At 56.5% G+C, this 21,936-nt stretch overlaps 7 protein-coding genes across 7 annotated transcripts; 4 read left to right on the forward strand and 3 right to left on the reverse strand.

The window, feature by feature from the left end:
- Nucleotides 1-31: 31 nt before the first annotated feature.
- Nucleotides 32-1,864, reverse strand: J3D65DRAFT_615717 (pirin-like protein-like protein Prn3). Its single transcript, XM_066799361.1, has 2 exons — nucleotides 1,127-1,864; nucleotides 32-1,065 (listed from the first exon to the last, which is right to left on the reverse strand). Exons 1-2 carry the CDS (start codon nucleotides 1,545-1,547, stop codon nucleotides 269-271), a joined length of 1,218 nt encoding a protein of 405 aa, XP_066657497.1. The 5' UTR covers nucleotides 1,548-1,864; the 3' UTR covers nucleotides 32-268.
- A 136-nt stretch (nucleotides 1,865-2,000) lies between these two features.
- On the reverse strand, nucleotides 2,001-4,299 carry J3D65DRAFT_615720 (tubulin alpha-2 chain). The gene is made up of 7 exons (XM_066799362.1): nucleotides 4,157-4,299; nucleotides 3,980-4,038; nucleotides 3,774-3,924; nucleotides 3,628-3,715; nucleotides 3,506-3,577; nucleotides 2,954-3,457; nucleotides 2,001-2,904 (listed from the first exon to the last, which is right to left on the reverse strand). The coding sequence occupies exons 1-7, from the start codon at nucleotides 4,166-4,168 to the stop codon at nucleotides 2,435-2,437; spliced, it is 1,356 nt and encodes a 451-aa protein (XP_066657498.1). The 5' UTR covers nucleotides 4,169-4,299; the 3' UTR covers nucleotides 2,001-2,434.
- Nucleotides 4,300-5,080: 781 nt separating this feature from the next.
- On the reverse strand, nucleotides 5,081-5,946 carry J3D65DRAFT_665332 (uncharacterized protein; the record flags this gene model as incomplete). Its single annotated transcript, XM_066802834.1, has 2 exons — nucleotides 5,081-5,614; nucleotides 5,668-5,946. The coding sequence occupies 2 exons, from the start codon at nucleotides 5,944-5,946 to the stop codon at nucleotides 5,081-5,083; spliced, it is 813 nt and encodes a 270-aa protein (XP_066657499.1).
- A 1,479-nt stretch (nucleotides 5,947-7,425) lies between these two features.
- Nucleotides 7,426-10,237, forward strand: J3D65DRAFT_528935 (Mechanosensitive ion channel-domain-containing protein; the record flags this gene model as incomplete). Its single annotated transcript, XM_066796654.1, has 2 exons — nucleotides 7,426-8,085; nucleotides 8,138-10,237. Coding segments are annotated over 2 exons (2,760 nt in total), but the record flags the coding sequence as incomplete, so codon positions are not given.
- Nucleotides 10,238-11,493: 1,256 nt separating this feature from the next.
- Nucleotides 11,494-14,468, forward strand: J3D65DRAFT_615727 (P-loop containing nucleoside triphosphate hydrolase protein). The gene is made up of 2 exons (XM_066799363.1): nucleotides 11,494-13,751; nucleotides 13,851-14,468. Exons 1-2 carry the CDS (start codon nucleotides 11,622-11,624, stop codon nucleotides 14,202-14,204), a joined length of 2,484 nt encoding a protein of 827 aa, XP_066657501.1. The 5' UTR covers nucleotides 11,494-11,621; the 3' UTR covers nucleotides 14,205-14,468.
- A 2,366-nt stretch (nucleotides 14,469-16,834) lies between these two features.
- J3D65DRAFT_239969 (kinase-like domain-containing protein) lies at nucleotides 16,835-18,014 on the forward strand. The gene has a single exon (XM_066794749.1). It carries the CDS (start codon nucleotides 17,016-17,018, stop codon nucleotides 17,967-17,969), a length of 954 nt encoding a protein of 317 aa, XP_066657502.1. The 5' UTR covers nucleotides 16,835-17,015; the 3' UTR covers nucleotides 17,970-18,014.
- A 1,948-nt stretch (nucleotides 18,015-19,962) lies between these two features.
- J3D65DRAFT_240007 (uncharacterized protein) lies at nucleotides 19,963-21,844 on the forward strand. Its single transcript, XM_066794750.1, has one exon. It carries the CDS (start codon nucleotides 20,188-20,190, stop codon nucleotides 21,553-21,555), a length of 1,368 nt encoding a protein of 455 aa, XP_066657503.1. The 5' UTR covers nucleotides 19,963-20,187; the 3' UTR covers nucleotides 21,556-21,844.
- The last annotated feature ends 92 nt before the right edge of the window (nucleotides 21,845-21,936 follow it).

Consider the following 21,936-nt stretch of genomic DNA (forward strand, 5'->3'; position numbering starts at 1 on the left):
TATATATATACGCATTGGTTGTATTTAAGTTGCTTTCAGGTTGTTTGTACCACTCTTCTGAAAGTACCTCTCGACTACCACCGTGTCGTTGAAGAAGGGGGGGTTTGGACAAGTGCACATTGAGGAAAAGGACGGCGTACAAGTCGTCCAATACAAAGGTTGAGTTTATTTACAAGAATAAGCGGGTATATATACAAAGCGGCACCAACCACCTTCACCTTCTCACATCAATCCTTCCCTCTCCCCCTACCTACCACCACCCCTTCATCTAAAACGCCATCGTCCTCCCAATCTCGCTCTCCCAGTCGCGCGCGCGCTCAAACCCGTTCGCGTACCCCCGGAAGTCCATCATGGCCTGATACACCTCCTCGCGCGACGAGACGACAAAGGGGCCGTACTGGACGATGGGCTGGTCGAGCGGGAGGCCGGCGACGAGGATGAAGCGCGCGGGCTCGGCGGCGTCGGGCGGGACGGACGCGACGACGCCGTCGCCGTCTTGCCCGAAGACGACGTTGTGGTACTGCGGGACGAGCTGCGTCTGGCCGCCGTCGGAGGCGGGGCCGTCGGCAAAGGCCGCGGCGCCAGATAGCATGTAGGCGAAGGCGTTGAAGCCGGAGGGCAGGTTCTGCGTCATCGACGCGCCGGGCTGCATCGTCACGTCGAGCAGCCAGACGGGGGTGTAGGCGAGCTCGGCGACGCTCTCGACGTCGCGGCGCCGCCCGCTGATGACCTTGACTTCGACGCCTGCCTGCTCGTCGCGCCAGACGGGGATCTCCGAGGCGCGCAGGTCGCGGTAGCGCGGCTCGCAGTTCTTGAGGCGCCGCGGCAGGTCGACCCACAGCTGCATGCCGACGTTGGCGGAGCCGTCCGGGTTGGCGGCCGGCATCTCGGCGTGCATGATGCCCCGGCCGGCCGTCATGAATTGCAGGTCGCCCTTGGAGATGCGGCCTTTGTTGCCGGCGAAGTCTTCGTGGTCGACGGCGCCTTGGAGGAGGTACGTTATCGTTTCTTGGCCGCGGTGCGGGTGGTCGGGGAAGCCGGCGCCGGGGGAGATGGTGAAGTGGTCTACATTCTCGCATGTCAGTATGCCAGTGCAAAGGTTTTTGGTGTTGTGGTTTCTACGCACCGAGCATCAAAAACGGGCTAAAGTTTCTCAACTTGGCCGTGCCGACGCTGCGCCTGACGCGCGCGCCAGCGCCTTCAGCTTGTTCAATGGCGAGGAACTTTTGCTGTATGCGGCGCGGAACGACGTCTTGTTCGGGCTTGTCCAGCGCCGGGTCGTTTGGAGGGATGACGGGGAGGCCCTCGAAGGGCGTCGCGTTGCTGTTGCCGTTGGTTGCCATGGCGCGAGAAGAAGCGGTGCCGGAGAGGTTGAACCACGAAGAGACAGGACGCGCAAGCGACCTGGGGAGGCAGCGGGTGAGGAAGATGTTGGCGGCGGATATGGTTGCGGTGGTAGTGGAGGAGAGCAAGGCGCGGAGGTCAACAAAGGCGAGGACGGCAGCGAGGAGGCACACGGCGAGGCTGGTGGTGAGGATGAAGCGCATATAGGATGGAGACGGTTTTGACTTGACTCGGAGCGTAGGAAGAATTTATATATCAGAGGGAGGCCACTGCTCAGCTCAGGGCGGGTGTGAGTGGTGGAGAAGGCAATGGAAATAGCCACCGTGCAGCCAGACGACGACGGTCATGTTGGCGGCCAAGTGTGTAATAAAGCGGGCGTGATTGATCAGCAGCGAATGAGGAAGAAAAGGGACAGGCCAGAGGGAAAACGGCGCCCCTTTGGCGCGCTCGTGGTGCTCGGCGGCCGAGTGGAACGGCGCGAGGTCGACGTGACGTTTTTGGTGGGCGTGGGGTAAGGAATTGGACATGTCGTCGATGACAAAAGATTGGAAATCCGATGGCCCAAGTGGCTTTGCACCCGTCAGCCAATCACCGCCCGCCAGCCACTCCGACTGCAAATCCGCAACGACCCCGGCCCAGACACTCGAACGCTTCCTAATTGCTGACGAGAAGGCCATCCACGGCCGACAAGACATTAGTTGCAGCAGCCCGTAACCTTCCCATGACACATCTCCGCAACCACTCAGTCCGTGACCGACGGCAGCTTGTGAAATTTGGCAGTCTAGCATTAAAACGACCTAGCTGGCTCACTATCGCCACGCCCGCGGCTTCAAGGCGACCATTTTCCTCTGCCAAATCAATCCAAATCGGCATCAAAACGACACTTGGACAAGTAAAAGAGAGAGAAACAAAAAGAAAAAGAAAAAGAGAAAGTGTACTCTTCTCGTAGCCTCGCAGCGCTTGTACCCTTCTTTCCTACTTGCACAAATTCACTCAACTCCATATTGGCCCAATGGTTGAATGATGTACCCAACAACGACGAAACTCCCGCCGCGCCTTTTTCTCGCTCCCCATCACCCACCACCACCAACTAGTACTCGGCCTCCTCAAGACCCTCCTCGTCCAGCGCATCGCTGGCAACCTCCTCGTAGTCCTTCTCAAGAGCCGCAAGGTCCTCACGTGCCTCGGAGAATTCACCCTCCTCCATGCCCTCACCAACGTACCAGTGAACGAAGGCGCGCTTGCTGTACATGAGGTCGAACTTGTGGTCCAGACGGCTCCACGCCTCGGCAATGGCAGTCGTGTTGGACAGCATGCTGACGGAGCGGTCGACCGGAGCAAGCTCGCCGCCGGGCACGCGCATCGGCTTCTGGTAGTTGATGCCAATCTTGAAACCAGTCGGGCACCACTCGACCAGGTTGAATGAAGCCTTGGCCTTGAGCGCAGCAACCGCCGCGTTGCAGTCGCGGGGAACGACGTCGCCGCGGTACAGCAGGGCGACGGCCATGTACTTGCCGTTGCGAGGGTCGCAGACGACCATCTGGTTGTTGGGCTCGAAGCCTGCAGAAATGGTGAGCATGCATCTGGTAGCTTCACAGAAAACACATACACTGGAAGGTCAGGTCGTTGACCTTGAAGCTCTCGTGCGAGCTCTTGTTGGCAGAAATGACCGGCGCATAGCTGATCAAGGGGTAGTGGATACGGGGGTAGGGCACCAGGTTGGTCTGGAACTCGTTCAGGTCGACGTTGAGCGCACCATCGAAGCGGAGCGACGAGGTGATGGAGCTGACGACCTGAGCAATCAGACGGTTGAGGTGCTCGTAGCTGGGACGAGGAATGTCGAGGTTGCGACGGCAAATGTCGTAGACGGCCTCGTTGTCGACCAGGAACGTACAGTCCGAGTTCTCAATGGTGCTGTGGGTCGAGAGGACGGCGTTGTACGGCTCGACGACGGCAGTAGAGACACGGGGCGCAGGGTAGACGGCAAACTCGAGCTTGGACTTCTTTCCGTAGTCGGTCGACAGGCGCTCCAAAAGGAGAGCACCGAAACCAGAGCCGGTACCACCGCCGAAGGAGTGGAAGATCAGGAATCCCTGAAGCGACGAGCAGTTGTCTACCAATGGTTAAACGTGCACACATGGTCTGAACAAGGCAAACAAACCTGCGACGCGGCGGACGCGGTCAATGACATTGTCAACGAGCTCCTTTCCAATGGTGTAGTGACCACGAGCGTCTGTCATGCGTCAGCTGTCAATCCAGCACTAGCTCCATCCCTGAACCTACAGTTGTTGGCAGCATCCTCCTTGCCGCTAATCAAAAGCTCGGGGTGGAAAAGCTGCCTGTATTGGCCGGTGCGGATCTCGTCAACGGGCTAGTCCGACGTCAGTCTTGTCCCGGCGCAGTAAACCAAATTGTCCGTAGCTGCTCACCGAGGGGTCGAGGTCGACAAAGATGGAGCGAGGGACGTATTTGCCGCTGCCGGTCTCGGTGAAGAAGGTCTCAAAGGAGCCACCCTCGGTGTCGGCCTGGCTCTCGGGGTCGGGGCGACCGTCGGCCTTGAGACCGTGCTCCAGGAGGTAGCTGGGCGAGCGGCGTCAGTGGCAGGTATCGTCAAGGTCGAAATTCTGATGCTTACAGCTCCCAGGCGCTGTTGCCGAGCTGGATACCAGCTTGACCGATGTGGATGTGGCAGACCTACGCGTCGAGACGTGTCAGCGAGAGGGTGCAGATCAGGGGAAGACGGCGAGGAGACGAGACGCGGTGCGAAACGCGCAGGTGTAGGGTGTCGACGAGGCAGAATTGGGCAACGAACCTCTCCCCTCATGATTGCTGTGTTGTGGGTATCTTGTGGTGATGGGTGTGAAGGAGACGACGTTGGTTCAAAGGATGGGTGTAGAGTCGGCGTTGGTGTTGACAATCGAATAGCGGGGCCATCAAAATAGGCCGTGCAGGGATGCGCGACTCCTCGGCCAATCAAATGCACCGCCGCCCGACCTGAGCTCGACGTCAAACACCAACGCACGCGCTTCCAGCTCATCAATTGCTTCGCTACACCGTCAATGGCAGTCCTCAGCCTCTAGAGCCCGACGTCCACCGCGAAACACGCCATCTGTCCGCTGTCGCGTTTCTGGCCAGCGGCTGCCAGCGTCCTGCCGTCTGTAGGAGCCCTGCTTGCTGTGCTGCCGACTTTTCTCCTGAGCCAGAGCCATCTCAATTTGAGCGAAATGAGTATCTTGATGGCCGCATGGCAGCATGAACTCCAGGCTGATCATGGAGCTTTCTTCACATTCGCACCTCTCCGCAAATAACGCCACCCGCGGCGCATGGAATCCCCACATGGCGCCCCTGCGGCAATCCTGTGCAAGTTGGCGCCCGAAATTAGCGTCTCACCCGAGCTCCCCTCTGACCGGTTACCTTGCAAAGAGGATGAGACTCGGTCAGCTCTGTCTCCAGTAAGCTGGACATGTTCTCACAAGTCACGGTTCTTTGATGGAAAACACAATTGGCAAGACACGTGATGTCTTGGGGCCGCCGAAACACTAGGAGACATGAATCCTTTTCGATAGCTCGTTACATCTGTTTTTGTCTAGCCGTTGCCTTCAAATATGCGCCATAGCCATGCTCCATCACAGACCGTTTGCAAGTAGAGTCAACTCGACATCTTCCCCCTTGCACTCGTCAGTATCGCCCACCTACCAACTTCTGAAGGGGTACTCACGATGCACTCGCCATATCACTACTCGGCCTCCTTGACATGGCCATTGGCAGGAACAGCGGAGACGCCCTCAGCGTTGGCCTTGGCCGATTCAACCGCCTCCGTCTTCTCGGCCATGGCCTTGTTGGCAGATTCTTTGTCGACAGACTTGGCCTCGCCGGTCTTGCTGAACTCCTCCTCGAGCTCCTTCTGAAACGCATCCTTGGCCTCTCTGATGACCACATCGAGAGCCTTGGCCTTGAACTGGTCGGCTTTGGCCTTGTCGACAGAGGACATGCGGCGAGGGGCAACGTTCTCGGTGGCATCCGACGCCGTGGTCGACTTGGCTCCGTCGTTCTGGGCACCTTCGTCTTTCTCGTCGGCATCGCTCTTCTTGGCCTCGCGCTCGTTGGCAGCGGCAACGCGTTGAGCTGCAGCAGAGATGCTGTCCTTGGGAGGGTAGTGACCGAGGACCTTGTGCTCCTTGCTCAGGACGTGCTGGGCATCTTCCTTGGTGACAGACGAAGGGGATACGCGGAGCTTCTCCTCGATCTCGTCGGCGATCTTGTGGAAGTTCTGCATCGGGTCAGCGGGACGACGCGAAGCAAAGTCGGAGTGGAGTCGGCTACCTCGACCTTGTCAGCCATGGCCTGGACCTGAGCCGCAACAGAGCCAGAGGGAGGACGGTGGCCCAAGGCCTTGTGCTCGACACTCTCGATGCGAGCGGCATCCTTCTTGGTGACATGGAGAGGATCTTCCATGGCCTTGGCGGCCATGAGCTTCTCGATGTCGTCGGTCAGGTTCTTGCTGTCAGACCTCTTCCTGGTCATGGTCGGAGGGACCTGTTCCTTGTCCTTGGTGGAAGCAGGAAGAGCAGACGTCGGCTCGGGCGAGGAAGTGGACGGCATGATGGTAGGTGTTGCAAGTGGATTTTGAACGAGGTTTTGAATTCTCAAGAGGTTGCAGTGCGAAGAAGCGTTGAGAAGAGTAGACGGTGAGGAGGAGACGAGAGAAGAGGAAGAAGCAAAAGTTGGCGTTAAAAGGTGGCAATCATGGCGGGCAAGCACTGCAGGCAGTCGCATGCTGTCCTGGGGAAGGACCACTGGGTCACGTCTACCATCCACGGGCAGCAGTCACTCAACAACAGTCGGCGTACCAGTAAGTGCAAACCGAACAGGCGACATGAAGCTTGGAATGCTCTGCTCTTTGCCGTGCCCAACATTCACGCCGCTACCAGGCCGACCGGTACCAAACATGGCCACTGGTCCGAAGTTCTCCATGGTGTTTGTGCGTGGTGTTTGCAAACATGACGTACTTGAGGCTATTTCAGGTGTCGCAAACACTGTGGGGGAAGATGGTTTCCCAGCTACAGGCTTGAAGGGGTGTCGTGGGGTTCTCGATGCGTGGAGTGATGGCAAAAGGCACAGTGCTTCTTTGAAATAGACGCGTTCCGCCTGTTTGAGGATGTCAAGGGGACTGCGCCACCTAAACAAAAAGCTTATCGCGATTCACGAACACGAGCACAGGGGGTGGAGGCCTGGGCGAACGAGTGGACGGTAAGCAAGGAAGGATGCAGCGACGAAATTGAGCTGTGGTCAACCATGGACGCAAGTGGATGGGCTTGGGTGACACTGACGCGTCGAGCAAAAGGATAGGTGCAGCCTCGGCTAGACACATGGCTTGGCTGAGGTGGGTTCTTTGTTGAGGCCAAAGTCCGGAGAAGGTGGGGACGAGCTACCCTGGATCAGAGGATGCAACCCTAGATGACGTCGCTGGAGTCCATGTCTCGAGATGGATCGGGAGGTTGGTCCGAGCCAACGGTGCTGGCACCGGTGTACTGTACCTAGACATGGAGAAGAGGAGAACTGGAGTTGGTTGCTCTCACCACTCACAACTCACAACTCACAACTCCAGTGCGACGACGACCGATGGGCCTGCAGCGTGCGGTGGCCAGGACAGGCCTGCTGGAGGCCAATTAAGCTGTCCGTTAGGTTGGTCCTGACGCCAAGCGGTGCAAAAAGGCGCGAGCCGCATCGGCATGGCCGGAACGAGGCAGGGAATCGTGGGCTTGCACAAACGAAACACGCCCATCGTCATCCCAGCCGCTGCCCTACTCCCTCCCACTAGACAAGCTAGCCCAAGGCGCGTGCGACGTCCATCTTTTTTTTCTTAGTCCGTACTCCATTGCCCTGCTTTTGTACCACCCTGATAAGCATGCCCAACCATCGCGCCATATCTCTCATGACCCTGCAGCTTCGAACGTCGTCTCCTTTTCCTCGCCGTCACGTCCCTCGTCGTCTTCCTCACCCTCCGCCCCGCAAGTGATCTGCTCGCATCACGCACGCCCCGACTCGACCACCCCATTGGTATCTCTCCACTCTGCTGCAATGACCTCGCCTGCCGACGAAAAGGACGAGCCCAGATATCACAGACTCCATGCCCACGTAGAGCCTGCCTCGGACGAGGACCAACACTGGAGCACCAACGATGGTTCGACGCGCCACAACTCCGAGGCCCAGAACAACAATGGCTCCGATCGACTTCGCCCGCCTGCAAGTGACCAGCACTTGACCGTCGGCACAGATGTCGACACAATCAAGGATAGGAATCGCCTGCACTCGCCCTCGGCCACCAGAGAGCGGACGAAGCGTCTGGACGACGACTTGCAATTGCTGCAGATCGAACGTCAAATATCCCAGCAAGAAGACGCCGCCGCCGCCGACCGCGCCCTGCACCCCTCGAGATCTCGCTACCAAGAGCCCGTCGACGACTTTGCCGCCGCGACAAACCCTTTGCACGAGACGGCCGCTACCGTTTACAAGCCTCCTGAGAATCCAACCACAAACTTTGCCAGGTTCTTCAAGAAAATCCACAACTCCAGTTGGCTGATCCGCTACCTCACATACGTCGTTCCCGTCGTCATCATCCTCTTGGTTCCTCTGCTCATCGGCGCTCTCAAATACAACAGTGCCACCGTCGGCGGTGTGCAGCTACTATGGTTTGCTGTGTGGTTGGAGATTGTGTGGTTGACCATGTGGGCCGGCCGGGTAATTGGACCCCTTGACCGCAAAATTCCAAAGCTAAACCAACACCTCACAGATTCTCGCCAAATGTCTTCCGTGGCCAATCGGCATCATATCCAGCATCTTCACCAACAATGGCAAAAAGTGGCGCGACATGGGCAAGCAGCTGGAGGTGCCGGCAACCCTCTTCTTCTGGTGGCTCGCAATCATCATCTCCTTTTACCCCACCATGACGAGCCACCACCTTGACCCTGCCTGGAAAGGCAGAATCAAGCCGTGGGAAAAGACGACTTACAAGGTCTTCATATCCATCTTTGTTGGCTTCATTCTCAACTTTGCCGAAAAAATCATCATCCAGCTCATCGCCATCAGTTTCCACTTGCGGACGTATGCAGACCGCATTGAGTTGAACAAGTTTCAGATTGGCAGTCTGGTCAAGCTCTACACCTTTTCCAAGACAAAAATTGCCATGGAGGATTCCGAGTTCGAAGCCCGCGAGTCCATGCCGGCCTCGGGAGCCCTGACCCCTGCCCAGCTAGTCAAGGAGGCCCAGAAGAACACCAAAGAGGCCATCACCAAATTTGGCGACGTGGCAGGGAGGATCGCTGCCGACTTCACTGGTCGCGTCATCAACAAGAGCAACCATCCCCATCAAGTCATTCTGACCCTGCTGAGTTCCACCTCGGGCAGTCAAGTGCTGGCTCGCCGCCTCTACCGCACCTTTGCTCGCGAGGAGACCGAAACCGTCCACCCAGACGACTTGAAGAACGCGTTTGACAACGATGAGGAGGCCGACGCCGCCTTTACCATGTTTGACAAGGACATGAATGGCGACATTTCCATGGAAGAGCTGGAGGCTGTCTGCGTCGAAATCGGCCGTGAGCGCAAGGCTATTACCGCCTCTCTCAAAGATCTGGACTCGGTCATCTCCAAGCTTGACGACGTTTTGATCTTCGTTGTTGCCGTCGTCACCATTCTCGTCTTCATCTCTCTCATTTCCACATCCGCGGCCGGTGTCTTGACTTCGGCAGGTTCTTCGGTTCTTGCCTTGTCCTGGCTCTTCTCTGCCACGGCTCAAGAATTCCTGCAGTCCATCATCTTCGTCTTCGTCAAGCATCCGTTCGACGTTGGCGATCGAGTAACCGTTTATGGCACCACTGGTTCCAATGGCCTTGGCGACGACTACTTTGTCAAGGAGATTGCTCTCTTGTACACCGAATTCAAGAAGATGGAAGGCCACGTTGTGCAGGCTCCCAACAGCTACCTCAATCAACTCTTCATCCTCAACCAGCGTCGTTCTGGCGGTCTCGCCGAGGCCGTCCCAGTCTGCATCAAGTTTGGAACTACCCTCGAACAGATTGATTCGCTGCGCACCAAGCTTCTCGAGTTTGTCCGCGCCGAAAAGCGCGAATACCAGGGTAACATCCTCACCGAGCTTCGCGAAGTGACGGAAGTGCACTCGCTCACGCTCAATGTCGTCTTCTTCTACAAGTCCAACTGGCAGAACGAATTGCTCCGTCTCCAACGCCGCAACAAGTTCATCTGCGCCCTGATGATTACCATGCAGGAGTGCGGCATAGAAGGCCCCCGCATGCGGTACCCTGGTCAGAAGGAGTCGTTCCCTGTATACCTCCAAAATGTTCCTCATCTTTCTACCCCTGGCTCGGGTCGCAACGGCCACCCGGACAACCCGAGCGGCTGGATGGACGAGTCCCGCCAGGATGGCAGACCTTCGACGCCTCCTTTCGTGCCAGCCGCCTCTCAGTCTCCCCAGGTTGGCAGTTCTACGCGCGACCAATCGCAGCAGCCGCCCTCCATCCTCCGACAGCGCGGCAGCAGCATCAGCGGGTTCGGCAACAGGGCACGCGGCGAGTCTCTGGCAGCCATGGGCCGTCGCGTCGACTTTTCGCTCGGCATGAAGGACATCAGCGCCTCGGACATGACGGGCGATGTTTTCGACGATCCGCCGCCGCGCCGCCTTCCCAGCAACTTTGCATCCGGAGCAAACGCCACCACATCGTCGCTCGCCACAAACGGCGCCTCCCGCATGCGTACCTCGCAGGACACGGCCCGCAGCACCGGGCGCGACAGCCACGACCTAGTCCACGTGTCGTCCGACATTAGCAATGCGCGCTCGCGCACCAGCCACAAGAACCGCTTCTTCTCGCGCAGCAGGATGCGGCGCGGCGGCGGGCCAGACGAGCAAGACGACGTCGAGACGGGCCTGGGCGTGACGACCGGCCCTCCTCCCACCACCACCGCACCGCCCATGTCCGAGATCCCTGAGCGCCAGAGCGGCGCCGAAGACTCGAACGAGAGCAGCGGCGCGGCGGGCCGCGGCAGCCGCATCATGGCGCAGCACGGCAGCCGTGGCAACAGCAACAACGAGCCCATCGACCCGCGCACCGGCCTGGTCTCCCCGGTGGCCTACGGCGACCACCCCAGCGACGGCCACTTGCCGGTCGGCGACCGCCCGCCTGTGTCGGCGGGCTTGCATGGAGCCGGATACACGGCTAGCGGTGCGCTTCGGGACGAGGATGATGATGACGATAGCTTTGGTGGCAGGACGAGTCCTCAGATGGCCATGCGCTCGCGCACGGAGAATTGGAGTCCTGGCCGGATCGGATAGAATCTGTCGGGGTCGACTGTATGAGTGAGTGAGTGAGTGAGTGAGTGGGTAGGTCGCTTTTTGGCTTAAGGGATCAGATTGTGTCAGGCCTTAAGGAGCCTCGAAGCGAAGGTGTTGGGTTTCTGTATTTTTCATTTCATTTCTTCTCTTCTTGCGCATGCAACGTTTTTGTGGCCTGACCCACCAGACTGGCCAAAGGAGTCGAAATTTGTTTTCGCTGGTGCTGCTGCTGCTGCTGCTTTTCTCAGCGAGGGGTCGGTCATCCCAGGCAACTTGGCTTTTGGGATGGTGTTTTTTTTTTTTTTTTTTTTTTGTGTGTTTTTGGGTTCTTATTGTTATTTGATCGGGGTAGGCTGGGTGGGTTATGGGACACATACACGGACAAAAGCACATCTGGGCGGGTACTGTTGGAATGGGAAGGGTAGAGGGATGCGATGGCTATTGCATAGATTGATTGATTGATTGATTCCGCGATTTATTGGTTGATTGATTTATTCGTTGATGGACTGACGTGTGGCGCTCTTACTCTATGTTTTGTTTGTGCGATTGGTGGATTGGACTGCTGAGTTGATTGGTTGGATGGTTGGTCGGGTCGGAGGTGTTTAGTGGGAGGTGGTCTGCGAGTGGTATTCTAAGGTTGTGAGGAGTGGGTCTTGAATGCTCCGGTCTACTGCGCCCTAGATTGTCTCGAATGCTCCCTGCAATTGTCCATCGAAGCAGATGAATTCTCCTTGCATTGTTTCTCTACCTATATAATTATCCATGTGCCGCCTGTGCCACCTCTTCTACCGTTGAGCGGTGGCCACTGCGTAATTCCATCTAATCTTATCAATCAACATCCCTGCCAAAATTTTGGGGCACCTCCACACTCGCTCTTCCTCTCTTGCACGACCTCCAGTATACCTTCCCGCCCAACCTCCCTACAGACAAGATGCCCGAGGAGACGGACACCGTCGAAGCGCCCGCGCACAAGAAGAATTCGACCACAAGCACCGCCCCACCGGCCAAGAAGCGCAAGCGCGACTCCAACGACGAGGCGCGGCGAACGACCCGCGAGCACCGCAGCGACAAACCCCCCAACAACAACACCAGACGCCACGGCGGGCCCAAAGACCGCAACGACAGCAAAGCGCAGCCCAACAATGGCAGTCTGGCGCAGAAGCGTGCTCGACTGCTCCCAGTGCGGCAAGCACTGCCCATCTGGAGCCAGCAAGAGACGATCCGCGCCTCCCTGCGCGACGAGAAGGACGTCATGATACTGGCGGGCGAGACGGGCTCCGGTAAATCGACGCAGGTGCCGCAGTTTTTGCTCGGCGAGCCGTGGCTGGCGGGCAAGCAGATCGCCATCACGCAGCCGCGCCGTGTGGCGGCGATATCGCTGGCGCGCCGCGTCGCCGAGGAGATGGGGTCGACGCTGGGCAACGCGAGTCCGCGGAGTACGGTCGGATACAGTGTGCGGTTTGACGTGTCGGTGGCGGCGGGGACGCGCATCAAATATCTCACCGAGGGTATGCTGTTGCAGGAGTTGCTGCGCGATCCGTGGCTCAAGGCGTACGGTTGCGTTGTTGTCGACGAGGTGCACGAGCGGAGTGTCAACGTGGATTTGGTGCTCGGCTTTTTGAGGCGCATCGTTTGTGGAGAGTGGCGGGAGAGGAGGGGTGGGCGGAGATTGAAGGTGGTGGTCATGAGTGCGACGGCGGATACGGAGAGGCTGCTAAGGTTCTTCGATGAGGGGTTTAGAGAGGTGCAGGGGAAGGAACGTGATGACAAGGACACGAATGCTCCCAAGACGGCGCCAGAGATTCAGAAAGACACGGATGCTCCCAAGACGGAGACAGAGATTCAGAAAGAGGAGGCATCAAAAAAGGAAGAGCTAGGAGGGAAGAAAGGGAAAAAGAACAAAAGGGGCAAGAAGAAGAAAGATGAAGAACCTCAAGCCGCTCAACCTCGTCCTCCTCCTCCTCCGACAAAAGATGAAGCAGACCCAGCAACGCCGAAACATCATCCTTCGATATCTACATGCCACATCGAAGGGCGCATGTATCCCGTCAGAGTCCGCTACCTCCCTGAACCCACCACTGACATTCTCGAGGCGTCCCTCAAGACAATTTTCGAAGTACACGTCAAGGAGCCGCTGCCTGGCGACATTCTCGTCTTCCTGACAGGCCAAGATGCCATTGAAGCTTTAGAGAAGCTCGTCAACGAATACGCTGAAAGCATGAGTCCCGAACTCCCCAAGATCCAGACGCTCCCCCTCTTCGCCGCACTCCCACAGCTCCTCCAACAGCGAGTCTTCCAGCCCCCGCCCCCACGGACGCGCAAGGTCATTCTGTCGACCAACATTGCCGAAACGTCCGTCACAGTTCCCGGAGTGCGCCACGTCGTCGACTGCGGCAAGTCCAAGGTGAAGCAGTTCCGGCCCGCGCTGAACCTCGACTCGCTGCTTGTCAAGCCGATATCACAGTCAGCTGCCATCCAGCGCAAAGGTCGTGCGGGTCGTGAAGCGCCCGGCACGTGCTACCGGCTGTACACGGAGGCGGCCTACGCGTCACTGCAAAAAGACACAACTCCTGAGATTCTCCGCTGCGATCTGAGCGCTGCGCTGCTCATGATGAAGGCGCGAGGCGTCCGCGACTTGCTCAACTTCCCTTTCCTAGACTCGCCATCGCGCGAGAGCCTCGAAAAAGCACTACTCCTACTGTACCAGCTCGGCGCGCTGGAAGACGACGGCGAAATCAGCGCCGTGGGCCGACAAATCGCACAGCTACCGCTTACACCGACGCTGGGTCGCTGTCTGGTCGAGGCGGCAACCGAGGAGCGCCAGTGCATCGACGAGATGATCGACATCGTTGCCTCGCTGAGCGTCGAGAATGTCTTTCTGAATCTTTCGACCGAGGAGCAGCGCGAGGAGGCGGAGCTCGCACGGCGTGACTTGTTTCGTCGTGAAGGCGACCATCTGACGCTGCTTGCAACGGTGCAGGCGTATGCGGCCGAGCATGCGAACCGCAAGGCGTGGTGTGAGAGGCGCGGCGTCAACCATCGCGCCATGCAGAATGTCATGGTAAGTTTCCCTTCCCCCTGTCTCTCCCCATTTATTCATCCATCCATCCATCCATCTACCAACGCCAAAGATCAAACCCCCTAACTCTCCCCCTCCCAGGACGTCCGCAAGCAACTCCGCGCGCTCTGCACCTCGCTCAAACTGCTCTCGCCCTCCTCCTCTTCCTCCTCTCCCAACCCCACCAATAACAAATCCTCCGAAGACCACGCCAACAACATCCTGCTCTGCGTCCTCGCCGGCTTCGCGCCCAACACGGCGCGCCTCGTCCCCGACGGCAGCTACCGCACCATGGTCGGCAACCAGACCGTCACCATCCACCCGTCGAGCGTCCTGTTTGGCCGCAAGACCGAGGCCATTGTCTTCTCCGAGTTTGTCTTTACCAATAAGAGTTATGCGAGGGGCGTTAGTGCTGTGAGGTTGGATTGGGTGGGGCGCGCGCTGGGCGCTGAGTGAGTTACGGGCTGGCAGTGTTGCGCGGACGGACTGACTGACTGGGAGCATTCGTTTCGGTGGTTCTGGGGATGTAGAGTATATGTGCCCGGTTCGTTTGCCGTACACCAAGGGACGGACGGACTGACTTGTCTGGTTCACAAGCTTCCGCTTTTCTGTCCTTGAAGGCGCGTATGTATTGATGTATAGAGTGATCAGACCATTATTAAATTAGGGATATATGCTATTTCACTCTTTTTGGAGAAGAGCGGAAGTCCGGAAGAGCGCATTGTGATTGAAGTACGCGAAATCTTTCAAATGTGCTTTGCTCAGGGGGTTTTGAGCATCTCAGATACCCACCCGTCCATCCATTGTAAGGCCGGGGCCATTGCTCTCGCGGTCGCGGTATGCTCAGTCGTTGAGGTTCATGAAAGCCTTCTAGCGCGCGAGGGTGTAGTGGTGACGGGCCAGCATGCACTTCAATCAAGCAAGCCAGGTATACCTGTGCTCCCGGGGCTTGTATTCTAGGTCGGGCGCAACACGCCGGCCGGTGCCCAGCTTGAATTGGATGGCGTTTAGACCCCCAGGGTGATAAGCAACGCAACGCAACGCAATATTTATAATAGTCGAAATGCGTTGCCCTGCTCAATTAGGTATTCTAGTTAAATTGAATTGCATGAATTGCACGCGTCCTATATCGCTTATTTTTCTATATACACTACCAGATCAGGAATGTGTCACTGACTTCTGCCTAGGAGTATGGAAATCACTTAACTACTTTTTAGTCTTAATACTCTCACATAGACTAAGATTTATATGATAAGTACTAGGTGTAATCAGTGCAACGCAATATTAGCCACGTGATTGCTTGCTTTATGTCGAGTTGCGCAATTAAGCTATGCAATTAGTGTAACTGGTTGCATTGCTTACTACTCTGGGTGCCCCAGATGCTTGGCTTTGTCTCCGGGCAACTCGACATGCCGTATCTCTTCCACCCGTCTTTTTTGCTCTCTACAGTGGCCGGACGGACTTGTGTCTCGCGGACGGGTTGCAAGTGGACTATCATTTCGGTCTAAGTTTTAATGCGAATGCTAACAGCCAGCGCTTTGGTAATTGCATCTCACTTGTGCTTTTCAACCACGTTTTTCATTACTGCACCGCTGATGGAAGAAGATGCAGAAATACTCTCTCTTTGACAATCTGGTGTCTCCTCGTCTGATGCGCCATCCCTCCGTCCGTCGACCTTGGCTCGAGGCTCTACTGCTGAAGCCGGAGCCTTTCCAACTCTTTCTTCAGCTGCTGAGTTGGAAACATGGCCCTCGGAAATCGCACCATCGCCTCGCAGATAATCTCCGTCCCCTCTAGACGCCTCTTATCCTCCTCACTGAACAACTTCTTCGCCTCACGGACCACCTTCGCCGCCTCTCTGAGCCCTGCCGCCGCCTTTCTGAGCCCTGTCGCCGTCTTCACCAAGATGTCCGTCGCCACCCAGATTTCCTCACCACAAGTATCGGAGCTTATGTAATCACCGGTCTGATCGATTGCTTTCTGCAGAATCGACACTTCAAGTGCGAGCTTCCTCCTCTGATCCTGATTTTAATTGAGTATTAGAATCATGTGTGTGGGCGCGATAGATGTCGGTGGTTACGTTGGACAAGAAACACTTACCGTAACATCCACAATCTTTTGCGCAAATTCGACAAAAGTCTTGTGAGAGTCTTCTCGGCTAGAGCTTGAGGAAGAGTCCGAGTTCAACTCCATGATGGTGTTCGGAGGTAGTTTGAGGCAAGGAAGGAGAACTTTGGTTTGGTTGATGCTGTCTGGCACTCAAGGAACGCTGGACATGCGTGGTTTATATACCCCTTTTTCGGGCCCATCAGAGCAACGTTAAAGGAGAAGTCGCTCGTGTCTTGTCTAAGAAAGCGAAATTTCGCACGGGCGGGGCGGATAGATGTGGTTGCGGCGCCGCCTTGTCTTGCGTCTTCAATTCATTGCGTTTCCGTGAGACATAGTCGCGGAATGCTGCAGAAGACATGATTGAAATCCAGAATCCACGATTGCTGCGTTGGCCGACTAGAAGCTTGCAGATTGTGGCTCGCCTCGTGATGAGGGCCGCAGGCTCTGATGAGAACCCATATGTCGATTGAGTTATTGGTCAGCATATCTGAGATATTCACCGACAGTATTTTACTGTGCATAGAAGATACTCAAAACGACAATTGGCGGAGTGCTGAGTGTCGACATCGTGCTTCTGAACAAAGATGCGTCATGTATTGAGAAGTGTCTGTCACGACTGGTGTTGAAATACGGAGAACAATTTGTTCGTCCCGTCAGTCTAAGGACACAAAGGAACTTGTCTTATCAAGGTCATATCAACGGATCATTGAGCAAGCCACGCACAGCGGCTGTGTTCCTCGTCTTCCAACACAACGTGAAGAGACAAAGCTTTGTTGATGGTGCCCGTGTTGCTCACTTGGCCATACCGACGGTTCGCACGCTCGCTACTTTAACATGGACGGACTACCTCTGCAAGCACGTCAATTCAATCAACCACCCATTTCATTCAATCTTATTCTGCCAGTCGTTGATCGACAGGGCGCTGTATTCATACCAATCGTTATTGTAATCCAGTCGTTGACCGACCTTTACCTTTCCCCCTTCACTTCGCCATTCCAGCTTTGTCTGAGCCCCCACCTACTACCCGACCACACGAATCTGCTTCTTGTGCACTAGAAGCTCATAAAAACAGCCAAATTGCCGACTAGTCATACCCTGTCTTTGCAGCCTTGCAAACCGTAATTTCAGGAGTGACCCCTGATCCAGCCGCTCAACCCCATGGCGCCACAATCCAACCACTGTCCCCCAGATTTCAACGCACGATACCGTTTGAAGGAGAGACTGGGCGGTGGGGCCGACGGCACAGTCTATCGTGCAGAGCACAAGGCGTCCGGACGGGTCTTCGCAGCCAAAATCATGCTGCCGCGTACGCGCACACCCGGACAGAACGTGCCGCACGAAGTTCACATCAACCAGCAGCTACTGCTATCTAAATCGCGCCCCAGCGACCACCACATCGTGCGGTTTGAGAGGTGGTTCGAAGCGGCCAGCCCGCGCAAGCGGATCGTGCTGCTCTTTGAACACTGCGCCTTGGGCACGCTGGACGACTACGTATTGGAAAGATATGGAGAGCACTTCTGCAAATCCAACGCGCCGCCCGAGGATTTAGTTCGCCACTTCTTCGCGCAGCTCCTCGAGGCGCTGGTCTTCCTGCATGAGCCGCCGCAAGGCGTCGGCCGCGGGCCCGTCGTCCACCGCGACATCAAGCCGTCCAACATCCTGGTCGTCCCCGGCCGCAACGGCGCTGCATGGCCGCCGTCGGTCAAGCTGTGCGATTTTGGCGGTGCGCTTGAGGCGGGGAGACCCAGCAACGACTTATTGGGTGTCTTCACGCCAGGCTACGTCGCGCCGGAGGTGGAGTGGCCGCCGTCGAGAGAGGCGTGCAAGAGCTATGTTCATCCTGCGCTGGATGTGTATGGTGTTGGGGCGTCGATTTATTTCGTTATTTTGAGGAAGACGCCGCCGGTGCCGATGTGTAGCGTTACGCCTGGGGGTGTTGCTTCGGAGTTTTATTCGAAAGACCTGTGGTGCGTTTTGGAGGGCGCGTTGATGAGAAGTGTTGGTGAAAGATGGACAGTGCGGGACTTGAGGGATGCGCTGGCGAATGGGATGTCGGATTTTAATGAAGGCATTGAAGAGGCAGAGGTAAACGGACAAAGAGGAAGTGATTGAGAGCATCACACAAGGGTTTAATAATAGAAAAGGGAGGAAATTATTGTGATGCCTCTGGGCCTTGGATGCTACTGTACCGGTCCAACTTCTTCAGATGGGAACCATGAATGTTTCCCGACGGCTTTGCAACAAAACATTCGGAACGACAAACAAGAGATATACATGACAGAAGTCTTCATCAGGAGCACATGAGAGGTGCTCCGTTTCTAGGGCAGCGTTTGTACAATGACGAAAAGGTGAAAGGGACGGCAACTTGGTCGGAAAGAGTTCCAGCGCAAGATATTGAAATGAAATGACCGTGGCTCGCTCCAAGACGACGGCAGTATGGGAATACCCGCGTAGTAGCATAATGTTCCGCGCTTATTCTTCACTGTTTTCATTACTCATTTCTGGGACTTCTCTGTCGTGTCCGCGCATTCGTGCCGTGCAAGAAGCAGTTGCGCGTTTCGAGCACACGGCCTGCGCCCGAGCCCGCTGAAGATATTGAACACGCATCCATCTCTTCTCACGATTACACCACTGTGAATGGCTTGTCGCCTTGCTCCAGTGAACGTCGGGCCAATGCCATCGATCAATCAGAATACGTACGAATTTGGCGACCATGATCGATTAAAGGTTGGCCAGCGGCCCAGAGCAAGGCGCCAGGCTCTGGGGCTCTTGCCCATCGCCAGCGCCGAAGGGTGCTGATCTGCCAAAAGACGAGCAGGAGCAAGATTGACGTCAAGATAGCCAAAAGCCCGCGAAGGGGACCTTGATCTCTCCCGATGCCGGAGTTTGCGTCGATCCCAGGTGTACGAAGCAGAAGGATATTCTAGCGGATCCGTCTTACCTGAAGACTCCTGCAATCTCGAGTCATACCAACGAAAAAGAGCTTTCACCTGGCGCATTTTCCGCCAAATTCAGCACAAAGTCGTCAGCCGCGACGCTCTGTTGCAGGCGAAGCAGCAATCATCAAACTGGAAGACGTGTTTGTCTTACTCCAACTTGTGAGCGAACTGCAAGTGTTTGCGGATCCCACGCAAGCAATCTGCGGAGCATGTTGCAATCGCATGGAAGGGACGGGGGCTAAGTAAGGGCGAGAACACACCTCAACCACGAAAGATTGCTCAAACTGACGCCAATCAAAGCCTTGAGTGGGCGAGGTTGGAGGATCCTTTGTGCTGGGTAAGGGGTCCTCGCAACAAGGACATTGTTTGCACGCAAACCAAGAGCGGGAGGCAAGCTCGATTGGCAGAACCGTATCGAAGGGGGAAACGTAGGAGGAAACTTGTCGATGGCTTGCAGGTTGGTCATGTATATAGCCACAGTTGGATAGTCATGCCCATTCAGGAGCCCTTTGCTTGCGATTGAAGCATGAGTCTTCCAACCTTCTGTGGCGGACGGCGACCCATGCCGCCACCTTTGTTCTCCATGCTGCGCTGCTCATGACCGTCACGGTCAAGTATTTGAAGCAGAAGAGAGGCGTCGAAATCGAAGTCGTGTTGGCCTGCGTCCCAATGCGGAAATTCCCACGCGCAAGCCGTATATTGGCCTAGGGACCTTCTTGTATATTGAAAGCCGCTTTGAATATGGCCGTTCTGTTGTTTCCTCGTTCTTGAGCAGCCATACTTTTGACACGCGTTGTTCCAGGGAGCAACGGAGCGCGTTGGGTGATTGCGCGTGGCAGTCACCTGGCATGTCCCCAAGCACTGCGACGCGCTCGTCCCCAACATCGTGCCGGAGCAACCATCGCGTCGTCTCTTCTCGTGCACCAAGCAGACTCCCAACATTCTTGTCTGTTTTCCTCATCCTCAGCACGGCTGCACCCTCGCTGCCCTACCTCTTCCTCAACGAACTTTTTTATACAACCACATCCACCGCAGCGGCCAGAGCATCCACCACGCAGTCTGACCAGCTTGTTGTGCATTGCACATCAACCAGAGTCACCTGGGTGTCCTCTCGACCTGCGACCGTGTCGACTGCTCCGAGTGCAAGGGGTATTTGAAAACCCACCAAGTACATCAAGTATACTGTAAGTACTTACCCACCCCTGCATCATGAGAGCATCCCATGAGGCATCAGACCATCGAGGCATGGCCTGCAGCATCAGTATCCTCAACCTCGACCGGTCTGCTTGCCCCGACTCCACGCATCCCCAAGCTCCGCAAAGCAATGCTGGGCGCGACCGGGCCCAATCAAGCTGCCCCAATCAGAAAGTGCAGGGAGGCCGAGGAGAACAATGGCTAACGGTTCTGAAGACAAAGCCAGGATGTCAGGACCACAAACGCGACCCACTCCGAGATGTGCCAACTGCACAAGACTGGGCGGGGACCTGGTCAGGAGCCAGGCGGACAGCTTGTCGCGGGGACCTCGATCTCCACCCCCACCCTCACCACGGTCCATCGCTCGCGTGAGGTTGAGCGACAACCTGGCCAGGCCGGCGAATGCCTTCGAGCTTTGCGGGCTCCGCTCACCACCCTCGCCGAGACCCGTCGCACACAGGAGGCTCTGTGACGACCTGACGAGGAACCCCGACGATGTCTTCGCACTACACGGGCTCCGCTCACCACCCTCGCCGAGACCCGTCGCACACAGGAGGCTCTGTGACGACCTGACGAGGAACCCCGACGATGTCTTCGCACTACACGGGCCTCGTTCACCACCATCGCCAAGACCAGTCGCTAAGAAGAGGCTCAGCGACGATCTGACTCGGGATTGGGGGACCAGAGCTGGCATTTGGGGAGCTCACTCTCCAAACTCACAGGAGCCTTTCGTTCCCAAGAGGCTAAGTGAGAGCCTGGCCAGGGACCCTGAAGACAGAGACAGGTTGTGGAGCGCTCAAAATCGACCAATCTCCACCTGTCTGACTCCCCCGATCAACAGCACCCCGACCAGCAGTCGCATGCACACCAACGAAATGCGTTGCCATGCACCAAGGCAGCGCCGTCCTCTTCCAGAGCTGCCAGGTAGCCCAGTCGTTGCGAGGGGCTGCCAAAGCGAACTCCCGAATCGACCTCTCGACCCAAGGGCGCAAAAAGCAGCCAAACTTCGCGCTCAACCGACACCACGACCCGTCGATCCACCCAGTAGCGATGTCAGCCGCGGTTGGGCCAACATGTTGCTTCGACTTGCAGCAGTGCCAAGCAGACCTCTCCCTCAAGTACCAGAGGACCCAGTCCCTGCGGACAGGATCGTACCGAGGGTCATTCGCAACTCCGAGATCCACCGTCTGATTGCCGACCTGGGAGGACTCGAGGACGCAGAGGAGAAAGCGATCATCAAAGAGATCTCGGACACCACGATCCGGCGCCTTTCTCGGTTCAGACGCGCCGCCGTTGTGAAAAACAACATTCCGGAGGACGTCGCCTACACCAGGCTCCCCCGCGGTGTTGTCAATCGACGAGCGCTGGACGAGGCTGGAGGGCAGTTTGTGGAGGTCGGGTTTTCGGTGGTCTTGTTCCGCCTCTTGACGAGGGACGAGATCAAGCTCTTTGTCAACCGTCCTTGGGACATCCGGGGCGTTGTCGCGGTCGAGCCATCCAAGGTATGTCAAAGACCAAACACCAAGCCTTGGCGAAGCATACTGACGAGACGACCAGGAAGATGAATCGGCCGAGCAACCCGACAAGGGCGATTCGTGCGAGTTCTTGCTCTGAGCGAGGACCGCCACGTTGGGTGACGGCTGGGACGTCGAGGGATTGAATGGGAATGTTTTGAGCTGGCTTTTGTTTGAGGTTTTTCTTTTTTTCTTTTTCTCTTTTGTAAGGTGGACTTGGATAAGGAGAGGTAAAGAAAACGGAGTTTTGGGTAGACTGTCTGTTGAAAAGCTTTTGTACAGTTGACTTGGACGGGAAGAAAAGGAGATGAAGCTGTAGAAAGGAAAAGTTTTGGGACAGAAAGATCATGGTGGTGATACAAATCAATAAAGACACAGACACTTTGGCACTTCAGAGCTCTTAGCTCTAGGGTCAGTCCTCAATGGCGACGG

This window comes from Phyllosticta citribraziliensis (assembly GCF_038025025.1).
Source record: "Phyllosticta citribraziliensis strain CPC 17464 chromosome Unknown J3D65scaffold_3, whole genome shotgun sequence".
Taxonomy (NCBI): domain Eukaryota; kingdom Fungi; phylum Ascomycota; class Dothideomycetes; order Botryosphaeriales; family Phyllostictaceae; genus Phyllosticta; species Phyllosticta citribraziliensis.

Excerpts from the sequence above, each read along its gene's own strand:
- J3D65DRAFT_615717 (XM_066799361.1), bottom strand. The coding sequence starts at position 1,547 with ATGCGCTTCATCCTCACCACCAGCCTCGCCGTGTGCCTCCTCGCTGCC. Across the intron at positions 1,066-1,126 it reads TAGCCCGTTTTTGATGCTCG|ACCACTTCACCATCTCCCCC; the intron begins GTGCGTAGAAAC and ends GCGAGAATGTAG.
- J3D65DRAFT_615720 (XM_066799362.1), bottom strand. Across the intron at positions 3,716-3,773 it reads TTGTCGACCTCGACCCCTCG|CCCGTTGACGAGATCCGCAC; the intron begins GTGAGCAGCTAC and ends ACGTCGGACTAG. Across the intron at positions 2,905-2,953 it reads CAACGACCTGACCTTCCAGT|GCTTCGAGCCCAACAACCAG; the intron begins GTATGTGTTTTC and ends CCATTTCTGCAG.
- J3D65DRAFT_615727 (XM_066799363.1), top strand. The coding sequence starts at position 11,622 with ATGCCCGAGGAGACGGACACCGTCGAAGCGCCCGCGCACAAGAAGAAT. Across the intron at positions 13,752-13,850 it reads GCGCCATGCAGAATGTCATG|GACGTCCGCAAGCAACTCCG; the intron begins GTAAGTTTCCCT and ends TCCCCCTCCCAG.
- J3D65DRAFT_239969 (XM_066794749.1), top strand. The coding sequence starts at position 17,016 with ATGGCGCCACAATCCAACCACTGTCCCCCAGATTTCAACGCACGATAC.
- J3D65DRAFT_240007 (XM_066794750.1), top strand. The coding sequence starts at position 20,188 with ATGGCTAACGGTTCTGAAGACAAAGCCAGGATGTCAGGACCACAAACG.